General features: G+C 40.1%; 1 protein-coding gene across 5 annotated transcripts in view; it reads left to right on the forward strand.

Moving 5' to 3' along the window:
• The window catches only part of CPNE4 (copine 4), a 325,458-nt gene that overhangs the window by 302,302 nt on the left and 2,265 nt on the right, over positions 1 to 20,891 (forward strand). For all 5 annotated transcript variants that reach the window (XM_043540815.1, XM_007064303.4, XM_037890311.2 and 2 more), the window contains 3 exons: positions 7,400 to 7,451; positions 11,745 to 11,878; positions 15,234 to 15,470. In XM_043540815.1, the coding sequence (XP_043396750.1) occupies positions 7,400 to 7,451; positions 11,745 to 11,878; positions 15,234 to 15,470 (423 nt within the window). The remainder of the gene's footprint in view (positions 1 to 7,399; positions 7,452 to 11,744; positions 11,879 to 15,233; positions 15,471 to 20,891) is intronic.

A 20,891-nucleotide genomic window follows, 5' to 3' on the forward strand; every position in this document is an offset into this window, starting at 1 on the left:
GAGCAGCATATAGAATGCTGTGTTTAGTTTTTCTTAAACTCTCCATTACTCCTGAAAGAGATGCTAACTTCCCTAATGAAACATCCCAGCTGCGTATGTTGTGAAGACTGCAGGAGAAAACTTTGCTGCTGTCACAGGACCCAAAAACATATTCAGGAGTCTGCACCTTTAGGCTATGGTAAGGATGAACCTGACCATACTTCTCCTGTTAGTAGCCAGCCATGACCTTGAAAAATGTGTACACCTATGACATTTCCACCCTTTTAGAAAGTAGGACAAAATGTGACCAAAACTACAAATAAAGCCTACTAAATGTGGACATTGCAGACCAAGGAAGAAAGGAAGATCCTGCCATCATGAGTCTAAATTCCTTTATCATCTGGTTGCTGGCTATGGAAACTTGCAAGATGCTCTTTGGTAAACTATAAAATAATTTTTAAAAAATTAACAAGCTTTGCCAAGTAGAAATGCTCTTAGCCAGAGTTGCATGCAGTGCAACTGCCAGACTATTATATTATTAAGCACACTGGAAATAATAGCTTTTGACTGATGATTCTTTGCATTTGACAGTGTCTTAAGAGTGTGCAAAATATGATGCACTTCTGGATTTGAAATTTCATTTTCAGTTTTCGGTGGCTTAATATTGTTCATTCATATGTGAGTGTAAAACATTGTGCATCTCAGCATTTCTGTTTATATGCACCCAGTACATTATTGTTCATGCACCCTTGACAAATTGTATTTGAATAAGTAATAAAGCATGTCCCTAACCTTCATGGAATTTGTCAGATCATTTTGTCAGGCAATCCAAGTACTATCACATTGATGTTGCAGGAAAACAGTGAAATGTTCAAAGTACTGTGTTCCTAGTGCATAATCTGTGCAAGGTGCTGTCTGTAGCTGTCAGGCCAAGTTGTACATAAGCAATTACTAGTCATTAGTTCATTTATATGATATTGCTCTGGACTGTGCGTTGGCACTGCAGTCACATCTTGCTAGTGAAACCCATGCCTAGCTACTGTCTCACACAGTTTGCAATTCTGAACGAGTTACCCAATGGTTTGAGAAAGAAAATAGTTGGCAAATCAATACTTTATGATCAGTCCAAGGTCTTTTCAGTACTTTTGCAAGGGTACACATCTTTGAAACAACCCATTGGCATATGGGCTAAGGAAATGCTCATTATGGTGTAATGACTAGAGCTGGATAGGAATTTTTCAATTAATATTTTTTTCATCTGAAAATGCCATTTTATCAGAACTAAAAGTGTTCACTAGAAAGGGTCAGTTTGACTAATTTCCTGTTTCACAAAATTTTTGAAAAAAGTTTAAAAATTGTCAAATATTACATTTTGACATTTTCAAAGGAAAAGCTCAATTTTGGGTGATCAGAACAACTTTTAATTTTGAAATTTATGTTATTTATGATTTTTAAAACATTTTTAAAAAATGAAAGGTCAAAATTGAAATAAAATGTTTCAAAAATCTCAAAACAAAATGTTCTGATTGACCTGATCTGAAATTTTGGGGGTATTTTCAGTTCATAAAAATTTTCACAATTTTGATGTTTCTCCCTGATTCAGGACTGGAAAGTGTTTTGAAATTTGGAATTCTTGTGGGATGAAAAGAGTTTCCCATCCAGTTCTAATAATGACATCATCTTGTAACCATCATGGCTACAGAGACGAATTTCAATTATCCTATGGTTAGGGACAGTCCTAAGCTCTTTGGTATGACAAAATCCATGTAGTAGTCCTGCAGTGAATGTTAAACTGGCCACAATGCAAGCCTCTAGGAGATATGGTTATAACCAGACTGTAAATAATTGTCCTTTATCAGGCGGCTCAGAGAATTTATTTTTGCAGCACACTAAGAAATACCAGACTAATGTTATGTAACCATCACTGACGTTCTGGTGAAGTTATCTCTCTCTGAGTAGAATTTATTTTTGGAGCAGAAAGCCTTACAGGTGCTCAAGTGGTTGGAACCATTTATGCATTATCAGCAATTATTCCGTGACACTCCTTGGGGATGTTTAGTGCAGATGGAATGTATCAGTGTGTTGCTTCTTTGTAATTCTTTGCAGAGCTTAATGTACCATGTAGTCAATGTTTCAAATGTAAGTAAACTAATACTGTACTCATCTTTTACGTGTGGGATTTCGTGGCATTTAAAATTACCTTGCTCTGGCAAATTCTGACCCATTTCACCCCGTTAGAGGAGATCACAATATCATGCCTACTTCTGAACAGCTACCTGGCATTGTATTTTCCATAAGGTATAATTGCCTAAAGCATTTCCCAATGTGCAGTGCATCGAAAGTACACTCCTGCCACTAGGTTACCAATTCAGAAGAGCTATTGAATGGTAGTGCATGACTATCCTGTTGTTCCATGTGGAACACACACCATCTAGTGCATCACTTCATGTAGCTCAAATATCAGAATCAGGTTTGCTGAGACCTTTCAGCCTGATAACCCAGCTCATGTTAAAGTTAAAAAAGCCAACATTTTTACTTATTGCAGTGTGTTGAAAACAGGAGCATCTGAGGCCTGATCCAAAGCCCACTGATGTTAGTGGAAAGACATTGATTGACTTGAAGGAGCTTTAGATCAAGCCTCTGGGTGTACATCAGAGGGGTTTGCAATGTACAGCAATCCTGCCCAATAGTAGTCCAAATCAAGATTCGCAATACCTGTCACCTGTATGGAAGTCCTTGCTAATCTGGTCCCTTTTGTATCTTGGCACCCTTAGGAGATGCTTCTAAAGCCAGTGTCTGTTCTTATATACATACCTCCTTCTCTCCCAACTCAGTAGAGTTGGACCTATGGAAAATTAAGAGCAGATATCAGTGGTGAACAGTGATTATTCTGTCTTCCCTATAAATACAATATGGTTCTATATTACAGAGTATGGAATGTAAATAATCTGTAACTTTGCATCACTTGAAAAACATGAATCAGTTCTTAGTGATATCAGTGCAAAACTATAGTACTTTTACCTACCATAAACTGGTAAACCCTGTATGCCCCTATGTTTTTTGAGCACAAATGTCCTAATACTTCATTTATCACATTTTTTGGTTGCTTGCTGTCATAAACAACTCTACATTGACCATACCAGTTAGGCTTCATATTAAATTACTTAAGATATATTGATTTTCTCCCATTTTCTCACAGACACTCCTTGTTTCATGTAAAAAGCTTGCTTAAATGTCACATGAGCTTCTCTTATTACTATTCTATTAGTATCTGTATTATTTTAATGCTGAGAAACTCCAGTCAGGGATTTGGGCCCCATTGTGCTCAGCATACTACACACAAATAACAAAGATGGTCCCTGACAAAAAGCTTACAGTCTAGGCTTACAGTCTAAGCTTATATGACGAGAGATGACAGGTGGTACAAGAAACAGACACAGGGGAACACGAGGTAACAGTCAAATTATGCAGTGAACAGGGGAGAAACAAACAGAGGAAGTTTGCCTAGGGGGAGAGCCCACACAGGGTTTTGCCTTTCAGGCTTCTGCAAGCAGTACATACATCATCTAAGGAGATTTTTTGTTACATTACAAGGTGGGAAATATGGATAGAGAGGGATTGTCGTGACCTGCTTGGGACGTGCCATGTTTGTCTTTCTCCTGGAGGATAGAAATGACTTTGCAGACTATGTGGCTCTGGGAAGAAGGATAAAAGAGTTTGGGGAGCAAGTGATGTTCTTGTCCATCCTCTCCGTTGAAGGAAAAGGCCCAGACAGAGACAGTCGAATTGTGGAAGTAAATGCATGGTTATGCAAGTGGTGTCGGCAAGAGAGCTTTGGCTTCTTTGACAATGAGCTGATGTTCCAGGAAAGCAGATTACAGTGCTGGGATGGGCTCCATTATCAACTATTGGGAAGAGCATCTCTGGACATCATCTGGTCCACCTGATCAGGAGAGCTTTAAACTAGGTTCTATGGAGAATGGTAACAAAAATCTGGCCAATGCACATCCAGGCTCAAGTCACAAAGACAAGGGGAAGGGGCTAATTTCTGGAGAAGGTCTAGAAATCACAACTGCATTAAGAAAAGCAACAGGACAGTCTGTAAAAAAATATCTTCGATGCCTATATACAAATGCCAGGAGAACAAGCAGGATGAACTGAAAACCATGGTATATGAAGAAAATTATGACTTAATTGGCATCACAGAGACCTGGTGGGACAACTCCCATGATTGGAGTAATGTGATCAATGATCACATATCAGTAATGTGTGGGTTATCACCGGAGATGCTGTAGAGAGAAGGATACTTAGAGCAGCATTTCCAGAAGTGTCCTTGGAGGGTCAGGAAGGCCTAACCAGGGGGACATGGAAGGTGTATGCACTGGATGTGGGGACAACTTCCTTTTCCTAAAGGGGGCTCAGTTTTCAAAAGTTTGGGAAAAGCTACCTGAGAAACAACCATCACTTGCCTTCCATAGGTGGTGCCTTTCTTGCTAGAAATCAGGACGTAACCATTAAAACAATCTCACACCTGTGCATTATTCCTGATGGTCCATTTCTAAGAGAATTTGAAGAGATGGCAAATGCCTGTGTCTTCATGATATTTCCTGCCCCTTATTTAGGGTAGATTTTGCCACCCTTACTCAAACTGAATAATCCCTTATTCCGCAAGTAGTCCCACTGAACAAAATGGGGCTGCTCTTGGAATAAAACACAGTTCAGTGTGAGTAAGGATGGAAGAATATAATATCTGTTGCTCTGACAATATTCTAACTCTGATTATCATGCACATTTGCTAGATTTGTGGTTTCCTCATTAGTCTAACCTGGTCAATAAGTATTTCTGAAATAAGCACAGGGACCTAGGTGCTGCAGCATTGAACCAGTTGAATGATGTTAATCACGATGATCTGTCAACTGTTACAGCCACAAAGACCTACACGGTGTCATGGAACTATTTGATGTGCAGTTATTTTGCTATACTTTCAGCTACATTAGGGATTCAGAAAGTTAGGACCCAGAAACACTGAATAGCCATAGCATTGAACAAACCAAACAGTGGTACGTATATAATGTGATTCTTTTATCTTTTTGCAGAGACCTAGCTAGTAGAAAACTTAGCAGGCAGAGAAAGAGTGAATCGAGTGAACAACAGCAAAATTATTACTGAATGAAAACTCACATAACAGTGCTTGACAGTTGCAATTACCTTTGGCCTGCAGCCGGCTGTGAGACTGGCAGATAGCAGCTGGTCTTCTGGTCAGACAGTGCCCTTAGGCATGTAGTTTGGCTAGACAGAAATGTTCTGGAACACCTCCAAAGTGTATCTGACAATCTTGCCGTTTCATGTCTGCTGATATCGGAAAACGTTTGGTGACTTACTGCTTTTTCTTCTACAAAGCAAATGGGAGACTGTCATGACTGCATGAATGAGTGGTCATGTGACACCCCATGAACGTGACAACCAAAACGTGGGTTTAGCATACCAAACTTCGGGTTGGGCTTGGGATGAGTTCACAGATTCCTTGATGGACGCTGGCTTAATTCCTTTGTGATGCTGGTAGCTACCCACGTTCAACTCCTTCTTAGTATCTTTTAAATAATGATAAGCATGATCATAGTGAGTAAGACTACAAGTGAGGGTAGCACATTTTCTACCCAACCCCGCCATCACTGGTATGATTAAGAGTCGTGCATTTACAGAACAACTTACTCAACCTTTTTGATGTCTCTCTCCTGAAAATATAAAACATGTCTAAAGTAGCAAAAAACATGAGTTCCACTGGTGGAGATCATGCAGGGTCCATTCTAAAGTGAGTTAGCAGGTGCTATTCAATATTACAGCAGTTACTGGCCTTGTCCCAGCCCATTTATGTAACCGTTAAATGGGTGGAGCCCATCATGTTGCTTTTTGTGGACAGCAAACAGTGTACTGCTAGCACATAACCTTTGATCTCTAAGTAGGAAGACTTGTGGACCAGGGATGAAGTTACCTGATCCTATCTTTCAGAACTATACCCTTGCAGGTGACTGCATGTTACCATATTTCTGTGTCAACCAGTCTCCCTTTTACGCAAAACAAGCCCTCTTTATGGCCTATGCCAGCCACCACACACCATCACACACCATCCACACACCATCGGTGCGCAGCCATATTTAGGCTAGCGGTACAACACTGATGTCTCATAGATGCCGTTTCAAAGGGTCAATCTCCCTTAACATGCACTTATCCCACCATTACAGTTGCCACATACAGTTTATGGACAGTGCAGCGTGACACAGAATTTGGGCCGGACATTTGAAATGTGTATGTTAAGGAGAGAAATATGGGTGATAAGTGACAGGGCAGTGGAGTTAAAGAGAGTAAAAAGGATGAGGACTACAATGGTGGAGGCAGATGGAGAAAAATGGAGACGAGAACCAGAGAAAGATGCAGACCAGGGGGAGAGGACCAGCGTCAGAAATGGAGAGATGCTTCAGAGGAGAACGTCAGTCTCAGCAGATCATCACTGCGGGGTCCAACGCTGAGAGTGCCAGAGAGCCGAAGGGGGCTTGGAAACAGATTTTTTTAATGTCTAATATGTTTCCCTTTTAGTTAGAAAACCATCCACTTTTTGCATTTTCAGTATTTTTTCTTAGACAAGGAACCAGGGGAAGGGGATCTGTGTGTATTTTATTACATAACTATTTTTGTGAGGATGCTATTTGCATAGGGGCATTTGCAACTCTATTAACGTTTAGAAGAATTTTGGTGGTTAAGAGTTGAGTTTTTTATTATTTTTTTTTTTATTTCCCTAGCCCTGGTTCAAATTTAAGCATCAATCTATCTCAACTTCATCAATGTATTTATTTGTATTTTTTCCTTCATCATAATAGGCCAGATTGTGATTATCTGGTTCACACTGGGGAGCAGTTACTCCTCTCCCCACCGTAATCCTATTGGTTTCATGTGAGTAACTGCTCATCAGTCTGAATGAGGGGTTTACTACAGACCCAAAGTTATTTTAATATTGATTTTTACAGTGTAGCATAACCTTATTTAACTCTCATCTTTCAACTGGAGAGAGCATGCCTCTCAATGTTTGCTGAAATCTAGGCCTTTCTTTTGTGACAGATGTTGGCAGTGCCGTTTCTGCAGCGTATTTACTGAAGTTCTCATGTGCTGAAGTGGTTTTTTTATATTCTCTTTTTTGTTTTTTTGTCAGCAGATACTTCTTTGATTCCAGCAAATTTTCTTGTCCCTTCAGCTCTGCAGGGAGCTCCGACTCGCTCTGCATTTCAAATTGATTGGCTCCAAGTTTAAAAGATTCCTGTGGTTTAACACAGAAAGCATGTAATGGGTGTTTGGAAACTGAAAGACAACTTGGAATCGTTTTTCTGAACTAAAGTCTTATTCTTTTTTCCTTTTTGTCAATGTGTAGGTCTCGCACGACTTTGCAATCAACTTTAATGAAGACAACCCAGAATGTGCAGGTAACACTCGCATTAAGGAAAGCAGATTGCTGTATTTCTGCCATATGCAAAGTGGCGAGTAATTTTGGGAGCTTCAGCTTGCAGTGTCCAACATGAGATGCCTGGTTTTTAGAAAGTGCTTAGCATCTACACTCTGAAAATCAGATTGTTTTTAAAGTGTGTCAAGTTGGACACCCAGTAACTGAGGCTCCCAAAATCATAGGACACTTTTTGAAAACTGAGTTTCCAGTGTTTCCTTATTTTTGCCTAGATCCTCAGCTATGGTTAAGGGAAATACTGCACAGCTCAGGATGATGGAAGATGCAAAGGCAGTCTTTGCACTCCCTTGATCCAGGGCCATGTGTGTGCACAGCCAGTCCCCTGACATAATTTGACTGTTGTAAATCACACCGGCTGCATATGGTGTCAAGGGCTCAGAACAGCAGCTGTGGATCACTGTGGCATAAGACATTCCTGACCATATCCCCTTTCCCTTAGTTACTCTAGTGATGCAGCACAACTTGGTCTCAACACAATGCAGAATTTGGGCCTTTGATTTCTAGCTAATAGCTGAAATTTATTATTGCTAAGCATCAGTAATTAAAGGATAAAATTGTTAATTAGATTTTGATAAATGTGTTGTAGTTATAAGTGATGGGCAGTAATGATTGCTGCTTTTACACTAATATGTAGTGACATAACTTACTGCTTACTTTGTACAAAGTATTGGAGAGAGAGCACACTAGAGATTTAGGATATTTTCTTTTTATCAGCAGAGGTGGGAGTATTGAGGGATCCTGTGAGAACACATAAGAATGGCCATTCTGGGTCACACCAGTGGTCCATGTAGCTCAGTATCCTGGCCGGTGAAAAGCAAAGGGACGGGAGAGACATTCCATAGTTGTGGTTTGAACTTACCATTGGCTTGTTTATTTTGTTAGTTTTTTGTTATTCATTTTACTTTGTCATGTTCTGTATTTAGGACTCAGTCATCTAATCAATTAACATTTAGAATGCAAGGATATTTAAGACTGAGAGGCATAGGAAGACATGGTGCAGCATGGGAATGTCTGAGGGAGAATTTTAAAACCACACTCAAAAAAAAATCTCAATTGGGCTTATTAAATATAGCTTAGTGGATTATACTCTGATCTCGGGTTTAGAACATGTGGGTTCTAGTCCTACTTAGCCACCAGCCTGCTGGGTGACCTTGGGCAAATCCCTTCACTGCTCTCTGTCCCACTTTCCCTATCTATAATACAAAGATATAATGATGCTTATCTCCTTTGTAAAGCACATTGAGATCTACTAATGGAAATTGCTATAGAAGATCTAGGTATTATTATTATTATTCTTCAGTTCTACTTGGTACCATTAAAAATAATGTCAGTTGGATGAAAGTGAGAGAGAGATCACAGAGCATCCAGTTTAATCATTTGTCGCAACTCTCCATTGCCTGCCACTGACTCTCGATTAATTCCTGAACCAATTATTCTGTGATCTCTCTTTCAGCTTCCTTAAACACCCTAGATTTTAATTGTCAGAACCCCAATATATTCTGTAACAAGCGGGTGCTCCTGGGGGCGGGGGGAAGGTGAAATAAAGAGTGTAAGGGCCCCACTTTTCCCCATATAATTTATTTTATACTTACAAAAATCATAGAAAACACAGCTAGTGTGATAACAAGTTCTTCCGAATGCTTCTTGGTGCAGACCAATACATTGATGACTCCTGTAGTGAAAAAGCATTCTTTTGATTCGTTTAGAAGTAAAAAATGAAATCCCATTTTGTATGTGAATAGCAAACTGTCACTGGTCACTAGGGAACACTGACATCAGGATAAAAGTAAGTGCCATTCTATTCTGAATAGTGACTGAGTAAAGATCGCATATCCTTACTCAGAAAATCAGCAGCTAAAATAATTTTTATTGTTTTTTACGACTATCAGCTTAAAAGTGCTAACACAGCTAAGAAAGTAGGAACTGGATTATTTTCTTAGTTGTACATGAGCAGAATTTCTTACTAAGTTCCAATCATTTACACCCTTGCAAACCCATTAAAACCACTGAAAACTCTTAAGGATGCACAGCTGTATCAGAGAGCACCATTTAGCCTGCAGAACCTTTATTATTGGTTGTCTTGCATGAGATGGAAGGAAACCCAGCTTGATTCTTTGAGTGCACAGTGAGTTTGCAGGCAAGCAGTTAAAAAAAATGTTATTTGTAAACTGAGCGCATTTGCTATGGAAATAGTTGGGGGTGAACAATAAATATTGAACCCTGTGATGCCATTTTTTACGGAGTCACTTTTTAGAGGAGAAACAAGCTTTCAAGACTCTAGGTATTTAAATTCAATTATTTTTGTGCATGCTCACATACTATTTATTGTTTGAGAAAGGAAGATAACTGAGAGATTGTAGAGCCTGCAATCTGAGCAATAATCTTTGCTTTCTTTGTGTGTAGATACACACACACACTCTTTGCATTTTAATAGCATACTTTATCCAAGGAACTCAAAGTGTATAACAAACCTTTATGAATTGCACTGTGAAGTAAGTTGTATGTAAGCTAATAGGGCAGTCGGGAAAACAAAGGGATGTCCAAGGATGACAAACAATCCAAGAGGTAATAAACTTTAAGCTAAAAGAGGCATTTTATTATAATATGACAGGAGAGTAAATATTTTCTGATGGGTATTGCTTGAGGATATATGCAAAAAAAGGTATATTTGGTATATAATATGTTCCCCTTTCCTGGTTCAGAGAAACCCTTTGAAATATACCAGACTACATGGGATAGGATTTATTTTTGTGTATTTTAATATCTTTTTATTAATAAATATAATATACGCACAAACTTTGTTTTGAGTTTTTATCTTAATAAAGTTTGCAGGCCTTAGTGGAAGAGACAATAGGTATATCAGGACCAGATTCTCATCGAGTTTAAAACTGGGTGGTAAGGAAAGGGACCCCCCCAGACAAAGGACTTCTGCCCTGCTATGTGATGTCCTATCTAATTTAACCTCTCTGGAGTTACTGGTGAAAAGTTTGTAACATATAATAGTAGGCTTACAATCTAACCAGTAATCACAGCTAGAGTTAAAGAGCATTCTTTTAACTTGTAGCGTTGTAAGTGGCAGGGAAAATAAGCTTGGTAGGTACATAACTGTCTAAAGATCAAGATGTTCTAATCTCCATAGTATTTGTATAATGTAATTCCAGCCTCCTTTGATTTGTTAGGGTTGTTTATTGGGTCACTTTCCACAAGTTCCATTGAGAGTTCCTCTTCAGAACAAGATCAGTTTAGGATCTTAGTGAAATAATGACACTGTTCAGCCTCCTTCTTCAAAGTTCTTCGGTCCTTCACTTTCTTACTAACCCTCTAGCCTTGTGCAGTGGGAGTTCTAAATTTTGAAATTACTGCACTTTGCACTATCACGCCAGGAAATTCCTGTTCTCAAGGAAAAGGAGCTGAAAATACCAATACCTGAGCTCCAATCTTTACGCGGTGTCTGCAAATACAATTTACCTTGACCTGCCTAAGTTCCCACTTCCCAGAGATGAAAGAAGGGTGACACAATGTCCAAAAATGGCTCCTCCTTCATCAAGACCTGGTGACTGAAGTACATTTGGCTGTAGACAGCAAAGTGCTTTTCTGTTTCCTTTTAGCTTGTACACTTTTTGCTCAGATTGAGATTTAATTTGTGAGAACCATTAGTCAAATTAACCCTGAAAAAAATATTTTTCATAACACCAGGGAAATGTTCAGGTTTCTTGGCAAATGTATTAACAAAGAGGGAGCCTGCTGATAGCTCCTTTGATGAAGCAGAAGTAAAGCTTTCTCTAATAAGAGAGAGAACTGTCAAAGGGGTATCATCTTTTCATCACTAAAGTCTATATTCCTTAAGTATGAACATTCACTGGTGCCCAAGTGATCACTTAGCGTCTATGCTGAAGATGATGAGTCTAATGCATTTGCAAATTGTGCATGTTAACTTTAACAAACTACAGCTAATCCCTGCAAAATGTATACTAAGTGCTGTTAGTAAGGAGAAGAGCAGGGTAATGAATTATATATTACAAAACAGCTACAGGAGGTCAGGGCAGCTGGACACAGCTTCTTTGAAACAATCGTGCAAATTCACAACTGTACAGAATACATTGACTGAGGCAGTTTATTCCTCATGTGCTAGAATTGCACAAATCATTTAAAAATTGATCAAGAGTCTTTAACTTGCAACTTAAACATGGTACCAGATATGTGCTCCTTGTTACTTTCCTTCTTAACTTCCTCTTCTTGCTCATTTTTATATAAGGGATACAAGGAGTCGTTGAAGCGTATCAGAGCTGCCTTCCTAAGCTACAGCTTTATGGGCCGACAAACATTGCTCCCATCATCCAGAAGGTGGCTAAGTCAGCCTCGGAGGAGACTAACACCAAGGAGGCATCGGTAAGAATAGCAGCAAACTGCAAGCTATGCTAGGACCTATTTGTCTTACTATATATTGGATCTTTGCTAGGCAGTCATGATCTGGGTCATTTTGATATATATGAATAATTTCTCAATGCTGCTATATCTTAGCAGCATCCATAAATGTCTACACATAAGACAAATAGAATCAGTGTCACACAGGGCCCTGTACTTGCCATTTTCTCTGATAAATATTCCCAAGCTCATTCTAAAACCTGTTTTTTTCCCAATCCAATATAATATAAATTGTGGCTTGATGTCATATCAGGAAAGATTGGACCTGATCCTCAGCAGGGGTAAGCTGATGTAGTTCCCCAGAGGTCAAATGGCTACCATGGGAGCTATGTCCATTTACATCAGCAGGGATCGGACCCAGGAGTCTCAAAACCTTTCTGTGACTAGCTCACATAACTGCGTGAGATGTTTAGATGGGAGGTGCTATAGACATGCACAATGTTGTTATCACTGTTTTAAACATGGATAAATAATCACACAGGAGAGGCCAAATGATATGCTCAAGGCCCACAGCGAGTTGGTAGTGGTAACTGTGCCAGACCCTGACACAATGATCCTTGTGAGCTTACTCCAGACTTTCATGACAAACATCCCACAGAAAAGACACAGAGCTCCATTCATTGATGGAGCACTCAAATGTAAATCCCTGCTTGCCCACCGTTCCTACTAATCGTCTGTCATTTTTATACAGTGTGGGGCATTTTCTTCATATTACCTGCCATTTTTTTCTGTTTTCACATTCCGTCTTCACCATATTACAGCATGATTTCTGCCAAACCACTTGACAGCCAGTAGATCATTGGTGCGGTTGCACGAGATGCTTAGATACTAGAGTGATGGGCTCTACAAATGATTAGGAGGCACAGACTTTATTTAGAACTTACTGATTTGTAAGAACAAAAGAGCCATTTTGGGATGAAGCATTAGGGGTTGGCCCTAAATACATTGATCTTAGGAGACAAAGGGTTAAAAAAGATGGCCACATCACAGAGCCCATACTGGAAGCTCCTTTGTTTCCCTGGAATCATATTCAACTAGAATATGTTCCCTGGAATCATATTCAACTAGAATAAGTTCTAAAAGTAGAACTTTGTTTGCTTTTCCCATCATGAAGTGTTCTGTTGCTTTTAACAGTAGTAAGAAAGGTCTGCACCTCTCCATTTATGAGAAGACCCATGACAGTTTCTTTCAGCTGAAAGACCTAAGTACAGAATTTATTTTAAATGTGATTGAAATGCATTGTACTTATTCTCCCTCTGCCCAGCAGGACTGAAAATGAGGGAGGGAAAATGTGTTAGCACTGTGAAGCCTCATCTACAATTGGCTCTGAAAAATGTGCAGGAATAGCACTGATGTTGGAGTCAGAGATCAAAGAAATTCTTGCCTGTCACTGAGGGGAAGAGGACTGCACTGTATATCATACCAGAACAGATCTGTACAATGGCATCATTGTCATCACCACAGCTAGGGCTTTCCCAGAGTTTTCTTCTTCTGTCTGGTATATCGCTGCAGTGGTGTTCTCCACGCAACACTGTTTTAAATAGAATGGTTTAATGCAGAGGAAGATGAATGAATTATGGCATAGTATAGTCCTTAGGGGCTAGACTTCTTAAAAGAATCCACTTAGGGTGACCAGATAGCAACTGTGAAAAATTGGGACACTTTTTTTTTTCGAAGGGGAGGGGGCGATATAGTTGCATACATAAGACACAGTCCCTAATATCAGGACAATCTCAATATTATTGGGACATCTGGACACCCTAAATCCACCGGACAGAGTCCATCCAGTCCCAGGACATTACGCTGGGAGTCTGAAGACCTGGGTTCTCTTCTCAGTTCTCTCACTGAATTAGAGTGTTACATTAAGCAAGTTACTTCACCTCTCTGTACTTCGGTGTCCTCATCTACAAAATGAGGATATTAACCCTTAACCACCTTTTGTTAACGGGCTCTGGATGAAAAAATAAATAGCATAATAAATAGATGTGTAATAAATAGTATTATAATTATATTTTATTCTATTTTCATTTAAAATGTAACTATAATCACTGCTCCATAGTTGAGATGTCCAGGTTGGGAGGATGGCTGCTGACCAAAATATAGAACACTGTGGGCTGTATTTCGCACATTGGGCAAGGAAAGAAAATTTATTTTATTTTACTTTGCAGCATGACTCTTCAGGAAAAAAAAATCTCTGTGTGTTTTGGTTTTCACACACGAGAGTCAGTGAATGTGTGTGTGTGTGTGTGTGTGTGTGTGTGTGTGTACATTTTATATATGGATAATATTACAGCTCAATTTTAACTATATAGTGTTTCTCTGCTTTGTTCCCCCACACACCGTGACTCAGTTCTACTACTCCCTGTACAGGAATCAGTTTCCTTGTAAAGTAAATGTATAAAGTGCACTCCAGCTGCCTCACTGTCCAGAAAGGCCCAAGTGAGAGTCATTCTTCCTCATTTATCAAATGAATGTCTCGTATCCCATTTCATCTAGTTCAGTGTAACTCAGAGTAGGGAAAGGAACTGAAATGCACCAAAATGCTTAGTCTCTTTTAGAAACCTGAGAATGACTAAACCTCTCCTCCAGGTTTGACAGTGGATTTGGAAAAGTTCCTCATTCTCTCTCCACTCCCAAGTCATATTTCCTCTCCTGGAGGAGCCCCTGTCATGCTCCTGGACAAACTAGGAACCCTCCCCATGCATTATTCCTCCCCTGAGTGCCAAGAGATGGTAAGCCAGCCTCCACTGGGCAGAAAGCTGCACTCTCCCTTCCTGCCTGACAGCAATGTTGGCTCCCTAAACAGAGCTGTTGTGATCTCCATTACAGTTCTTCCCCAGCTTCCGATGCTGGAATGCAGCACCTTTCTCCGTCTCTCTTCTCTTTCCATTGGTTCTCAGCAAAAGAGTGTAGTCAGAAACTATCAGCAGAGGAAAGTGAGTCATGTAGGGATCACAACCCAAGGCGGGAGCCAGACCAGTCAAGACTCCAAGCAAAAGTCCTGACACCTGCCATGCTCCTAGCAGCCAGGAATCCACCATTCTCCTCAACATAGTATTCCTCTTGGCTTTCCCCTGGAAATTAGCCAACCCCCAGTTAAAAAACACCAAGATAATCTAGGGGTCACCCCAATGGAAGTTGATTCCTATGGGATGCAGTCTACCTCTGAGAACATTTCTTTTTTAAAAACAGACTTTGTCCAAAGCCATGGTTTATGGTTGCCATAAATGTGCATTAGAAAAAGGGAAGAAGCTTAAGATAAAGGTTTATATAACCAATGACATTTTCCCCTGCTCTTCTCTCCGTTCCCAACCTGCAGCAATATTTCATCTTGCTGATTCTGACAGACGGCGTGATCACAGACATGGCTGACACCCGGGAGGCCATCGTTCATGCTTCCCACCTGCCTATGTCAGTCATCATCGTTGGGGTTGGAAACGCTGATTTCAGCGACATGCAGATGCTAGATGGCGACGACGGGATTTTGAGGTCCCCCAAAGGCGAGCCTGTTCTTCGAGACATCGTCCAGTTTGTGCCATTTAGGAACTTCAAACACGTAAGACGGATTTTCAGTCTGTTCAGTTATGAGGCTGCGTTTCAGAGGCTGCTCTTACCTTAGATTGAAACAAGAACTCAAGTGCGCCAGTCCCAGCAAAATGGCAGCGTTTTATTTTGAAAATGAAATGGAATAAAGCTAAGATGCAGGAGAGAGAAGGAAAAAAAGAGAGGGGAGAATAACTATATTTCAATGGGACATTGAGGTGTCTCCTGTTTGGTTACAATTTGAGCCCTCGGTTCTGTATTTCTCAGTTTTTCTCCTCTCATTTGTATATGTCCTGATTTATTTTAAGCCTCCATTTTTCTTCCTTCTCTGTTTGGCTCTTGTCCCTGAGCCCTATAGTATCCCCAGATTGGTCATTTCCACATAGAGGCTGGAATCACTGTGAATTTGAGCTCACCCGGTTTACACCAGATTGTTTCCTTGTCAGAATTCAGCCTCCTAAACCAGCAGACGCAGGACCATCGGTGGGGAGGGCCAGTGATTCCTTGTTGCCTCCCCCCCAACCCCCACTCCATCTCCCCAAACTCTGTGTAAGCATGGCACCTTGAATCCACTGCCAGCCACTATTCCCCAGAATGCACCCTTAGGGGATACAGTGGGTGGGAGGAGATACATTATGAAAAGGGTAAAGTGGACCAGCTTTAACTTACCTGCTAAAACTGAAGGGGGAACATGGCAATGGAGTGCAGCCATGCCGTGGCCCTGCACACTCCCATCTCCAGTCACCATCTCCTACATGGTAGCACCTGAAACTCTCGGCATCAGCCCTGACTTTCTTCTGGGTCAGGGAAACTTAGGCACCATGTCACAGAAGCAACTCTCCCACATACAATGAAGCTTCACAGGATCCCAGTTTCTTCCTTGTCAGAACGGAGGGTATATTTTGTGTGTGTGTGTGTGCGCGCGCGTGAGCCAACTTTCTCTTATCTGTCTTCAACTATCTCTCCCCTTTCCCTCTTCTGTTCTTTCTCCTGCCTCATTTCTCTCCCTTTCCCTCTTCTTTCTCTGTCTCTCCCCTTTTTCCTTCCTACTTTAGTAAAGCTGTTTCCTGTCTTTTAGCAGCAAGGAGCCTTGGAACCATATTTTCACTATTTAATTCTGACTAGTTCTTTCCACTGTACTGTATCCTATTAACTGAATTTCTTTTTCTTTGTGGAATAGACCTTTCCATGCAGCTCCTATGTACTAGTGAACCACAGTTCTGGATTTATCTCCACCAAAGGTTATGTTGATTTTAGGATTGTTGAGGACCTATTACTTGTGTGGGTTGTTCTGTGTCTTCAAATACGTGTCTCTTGCTTACATTTTGTTGCCCTCTGCTTTTTTTATTACCACAAGGAGATTCTCAATTCATCTTCTCCTCTCCCAAATCTCATTTTGCCACATTTTAATGAGAAACACACCTCCCTCCTACATCCCTAAGGTCCCATTGCGACGTTCACCCCAATCTCACCGAATAAGCTGGTTTCTCTCGCCTCTCCAGCTTTAATTTGGGGTAAACTTAGATTCTGGGAGGCGGATCCTCAGCCAGTGTAAACTGCCATAGTTCCACTGAAGTCGTCAGCTGATGATCTTCCCCTGAAGGTGTAGTTGTATCCATTACTTGTCAGCAGTGCTACTATCCCAGCTATGAAACAGAAGCTTTAACAAGGTGCGATTGTGACCTGCTCCTAATTAAAAATTCCCCTCTACGGCTAATCACAGTGTGCAGCTTTTCACCTGAGGTGCAGTGTATTGTGAAAGCATTGAAAGGTGAGTTATTGGAGTTGGTACTAGACCTACTTTTAGTTAGCTGAAAATATGTTTCCATGAGGAGCTCGCAAAGCCAGCTTCTTTTTCTGTTTTTAGTGCCATATTGTAACTTTAGGACAGAGCTGAAATCATCCTTGATTGATGCTGACCATTGCAGTTCTTTCTGGACACTGAATATATCGTGCTGCTGCTAACTTGTGATCTTAATTGCTAATTGTGGGAAATTACAAGTATCTATTGTCTTTAGTAGTTTTAGGTTAACTTTCAGAAATTTGAAAGGGTAGCAATCTTGGAAAGTTATTTCACTCATTAAAAGAAGAGAAACTTGGTCTCTCTCTCTTTCTCTCTAGATATACACTATATTCTTTCCTTATCAGAAGTACCCATGTAACTTATAAAGCATGGTATTCAGTCTCTTTTTATTGAGATCTTGAGTGTCTCAAATTAACACTTTAAGGAGCACAGATACCAGTGTAATGGGTGCAAAATAAATGCTTGTGATGATAACCACCCCTTGATGAATCTCTTTATTACAGGAAGTACCCAAGATAATGTTTCTATTAGCAAGGTGAGGTTCCTTACCTGCCTACATTTGGACAATACTAGCCTAAGCTGAAAATCTACCTCATGAGTCTAATATTAGAATAACTTGTTGGATCACTATAATTACAGGAGAAAGAGGTGAAGTCTGGAAGGGAGAGTCAGTAAAAATGAGCGTATAAAATCGATGCCTTGGGGAGGTCTTGATTCAGAAATGCACTTAAGCATATTCATAACTTTCAGCACATAAGTAGTCTCATTTAAGTGATTGGGATTACTCACAAGCTTAAAGTTAAGCATGTGCTTAAGTGCTTTGCTGGATCAGGATTTCTCAAGGAAGTGAGTATTGTCCTTTGCTAGTGTTCACAGTCATTTTAATACCAACAATATAATTTCATTATGAAGGCCGAGTGTTATGAGGTGCTAAGCTATTCCTGCATGTTGTCACTTAGCACCTTCAAGGGTAAGATTTTTATATTTGTAAGTTCTTCAGCGCAGGGACCTTGCCTTCTAGACTAGTCTCTCAAGGGTAATGCACACCTTTGATGCTGTAGAAAGAATTATAATAGGGGTGGTTCTTAGCAAATCCTAGAATCACGGGGCTTTGATAACAGCCAGGTACTCACTACAGTTAAAAACAATTGTCCACAAGTATTGTGCATCTTTACTAGATTCCACATTTAGCCTGACTGCTATGGGGTAACATGAAAATAGAGAGAAAAAATGTTTTCTGGACTGAACTGAATTTCTGTCCTCCAAAATTATCATCATCCAAATATTTGTGTGTCCTTATCTAACAAAAGCAGAACAGTGATGCCCATGAACAATTGCCAAAATGTATAAGAATATGAAAATCTCGTAACGAATGGCATTCTGCAATGGAGATTTTAAGCATTGAATTTTTCAGCCTTTTGGACTCATGATAGATGCACCATGCACAAATCTGATGCAGCCTGTGGATCATTTTTCATTTTCCGTTGTGTTTAATCATAAAGCCTAACAACTGTGACTTAATAACACATATCACGGAAGAGTGTGCAAAGCCAAGCCCCTACCTCTGCAAGGAGCAATGTTTTGTACTATGCTTTGTAATTAAAGATTAGGCATGGTGAGCCTCTAGAACTGAATCAAAGTCATTTGTAATATATACCAATTATCATCAGGGGGAAGTATTTTCCCACTGCTGGCTGAATTGATTGTTGTGTATTAACCATCAGTTGAGAAGTATTCATCTTGAGTTGTTTGTTGCTACAATGCTGTTCAAGCATATCATTAAATGCAGGAAAAATGTTATAGGGAAAATTAATTTCTCATCTGTGTTAAACTCCTATGAAGAATAACTCTTATTTGTTATCGTTGATGCAGTGCCATTGCAGTGCATGTGCTTTACAGACCAAAGACATAAATAAGGTGTTATTCTCATTTACACAAATGCCTCTTTACACCACTTTGGCCTTAAAGTGGGTGCACGTTGCCAGAGCAAGGAGAATCATGATCCATTCACTGAGAAACTTACCAGCTAGCGCCCCAATTCTGGAATGAGATCCACTCCTGCGTCCAGGCTTGCCCCACTGAAGTGAATGGGGCTCTGTAATGTGAACCCACAATATAGGATGTCAAGGTTCCTTCCCCACTCTGAACTCTAGGGTACAGATGTGGGGACCTGCATGAAAGACCCCCTAAGCTTATTCTTACCAGCTTAGGTTAAAAACTTCCTCAAGGTACAAACTTTGCCTTGTCCTTGAACCCTATGCTGCTACCACCAAGCATGTTAAACAAAGAACAGGGAAAGAGCCCACTTGGAGACGTCTTCCCCCAAAATATCCCCCCAAGCCCTACACCCCCTTTCCTGGGGAAGGCTTGATAAAAATCCTCACCAATTTGCATAGGTGAACACAGACCCAAACCCTTAGATCTTAAGAACAATGAAAAAGCAATCAGGTTCTTAAAAGAAGAATTTTAATGAAAGAAAAAGTAAAAGAATCACCTCTGTAAAATCAGGATGGTAAATATCTTACAGGGTAATCAGATTCAAAACATAGAGAATCCCTCGAGGCAAAACCTTAAATTACAAAAAGACACAAAAACAGGAATATATATTCCATTCAGCACAGCTTATTTTCTCAGCCATTATACAAAAGAAAATCTAACGCATTTCTAGCTCAATTACTTACTAACTTAACAGAAGTTCTGAAGGGCATTCCTGACCTGGTCCTGGCAAAAGCATCACACAGACAGACAGACCCTTTGTTTTCCACCCCCCCACCTCCAGCTTTGAAAGTAACTTGTCTCCTCATTGGTCATTTTGGTCAGGTGCCAGCGAGGTTATCCTAGCTTCTTAACCCTTTACAGGTGAAAGGGTTTTGCCTCTGGCCAGGAGGGATTTTATAGTTCTGTATACAGAAAGGTGGTTACCCTTCCTTTTATATTTATGACATAGGGTCTATTTACAGAACTGATTCTTTCGTTAAATAAAACTGGATCTGACACTAGCAGAGAGAAGAGGTGATGATGTGGTGGGGCAGGAGTATTGGTATTTAATGATTTTCAGAAGTACTGAATGCCAGTCACCACCCCACACTGAAGTCAATAGGGGCTGCTTTGAAAACTGAGCCATGCAAAGTCCTATGGATTCTTGGTTTTGCATTGTACATATTTTGTTCATTCTTTTACCTTTCTGTTCTTTGTATGAGTCTATTTGTGTTAATTTAGCCTGGACGTGGCGGTCAGTATAGTAACAGCTCTTGCGTATTTGGGGTGGAATTTTCCAAAATTCTCAGCCCTGGCCTAAATTTGCTGCTCTTCCACTAAAGTCAATAGGTGTTTTCTATTGATTTCAGTGGGAGCAGAGTTAGGCCATTGCTGAACAGTTGTGAAAATTCCACATTTGTCCTTCAAAAGGGATTAATACTGAAGGGCTTTGTAACTTCTTATACCTGGAAAAAATATATGTACGTGTGCTGTCACCAGAAGGATTTGTTTTGCCTTCTCTGTTTGTTTACGCAGAAGTGTCTCATGCATTTGAACACTTGACTGTCTCTGCAGATTTCAGTTCAAATGTCATAATGTGAAGCTATTTCCCTTTTATATGTTTACTGTTTTAATTTTTGGTACATTACCAGT

This window comes from Chelonia mydas, chromosome 2, assembly GCF_015237465.2.
Source record: "Chelonia mydas isolate rCheMyd1 chromosome 2, rCheMyd1.pri.v2, whole genome shotgun sequence".
NCBI classification, from domain to species: domain Eukaryota; kingdom Metazoa; phylum Chordata; order Testudines; family Cheloniidae; genus Chelonia; species Chelonia mydas.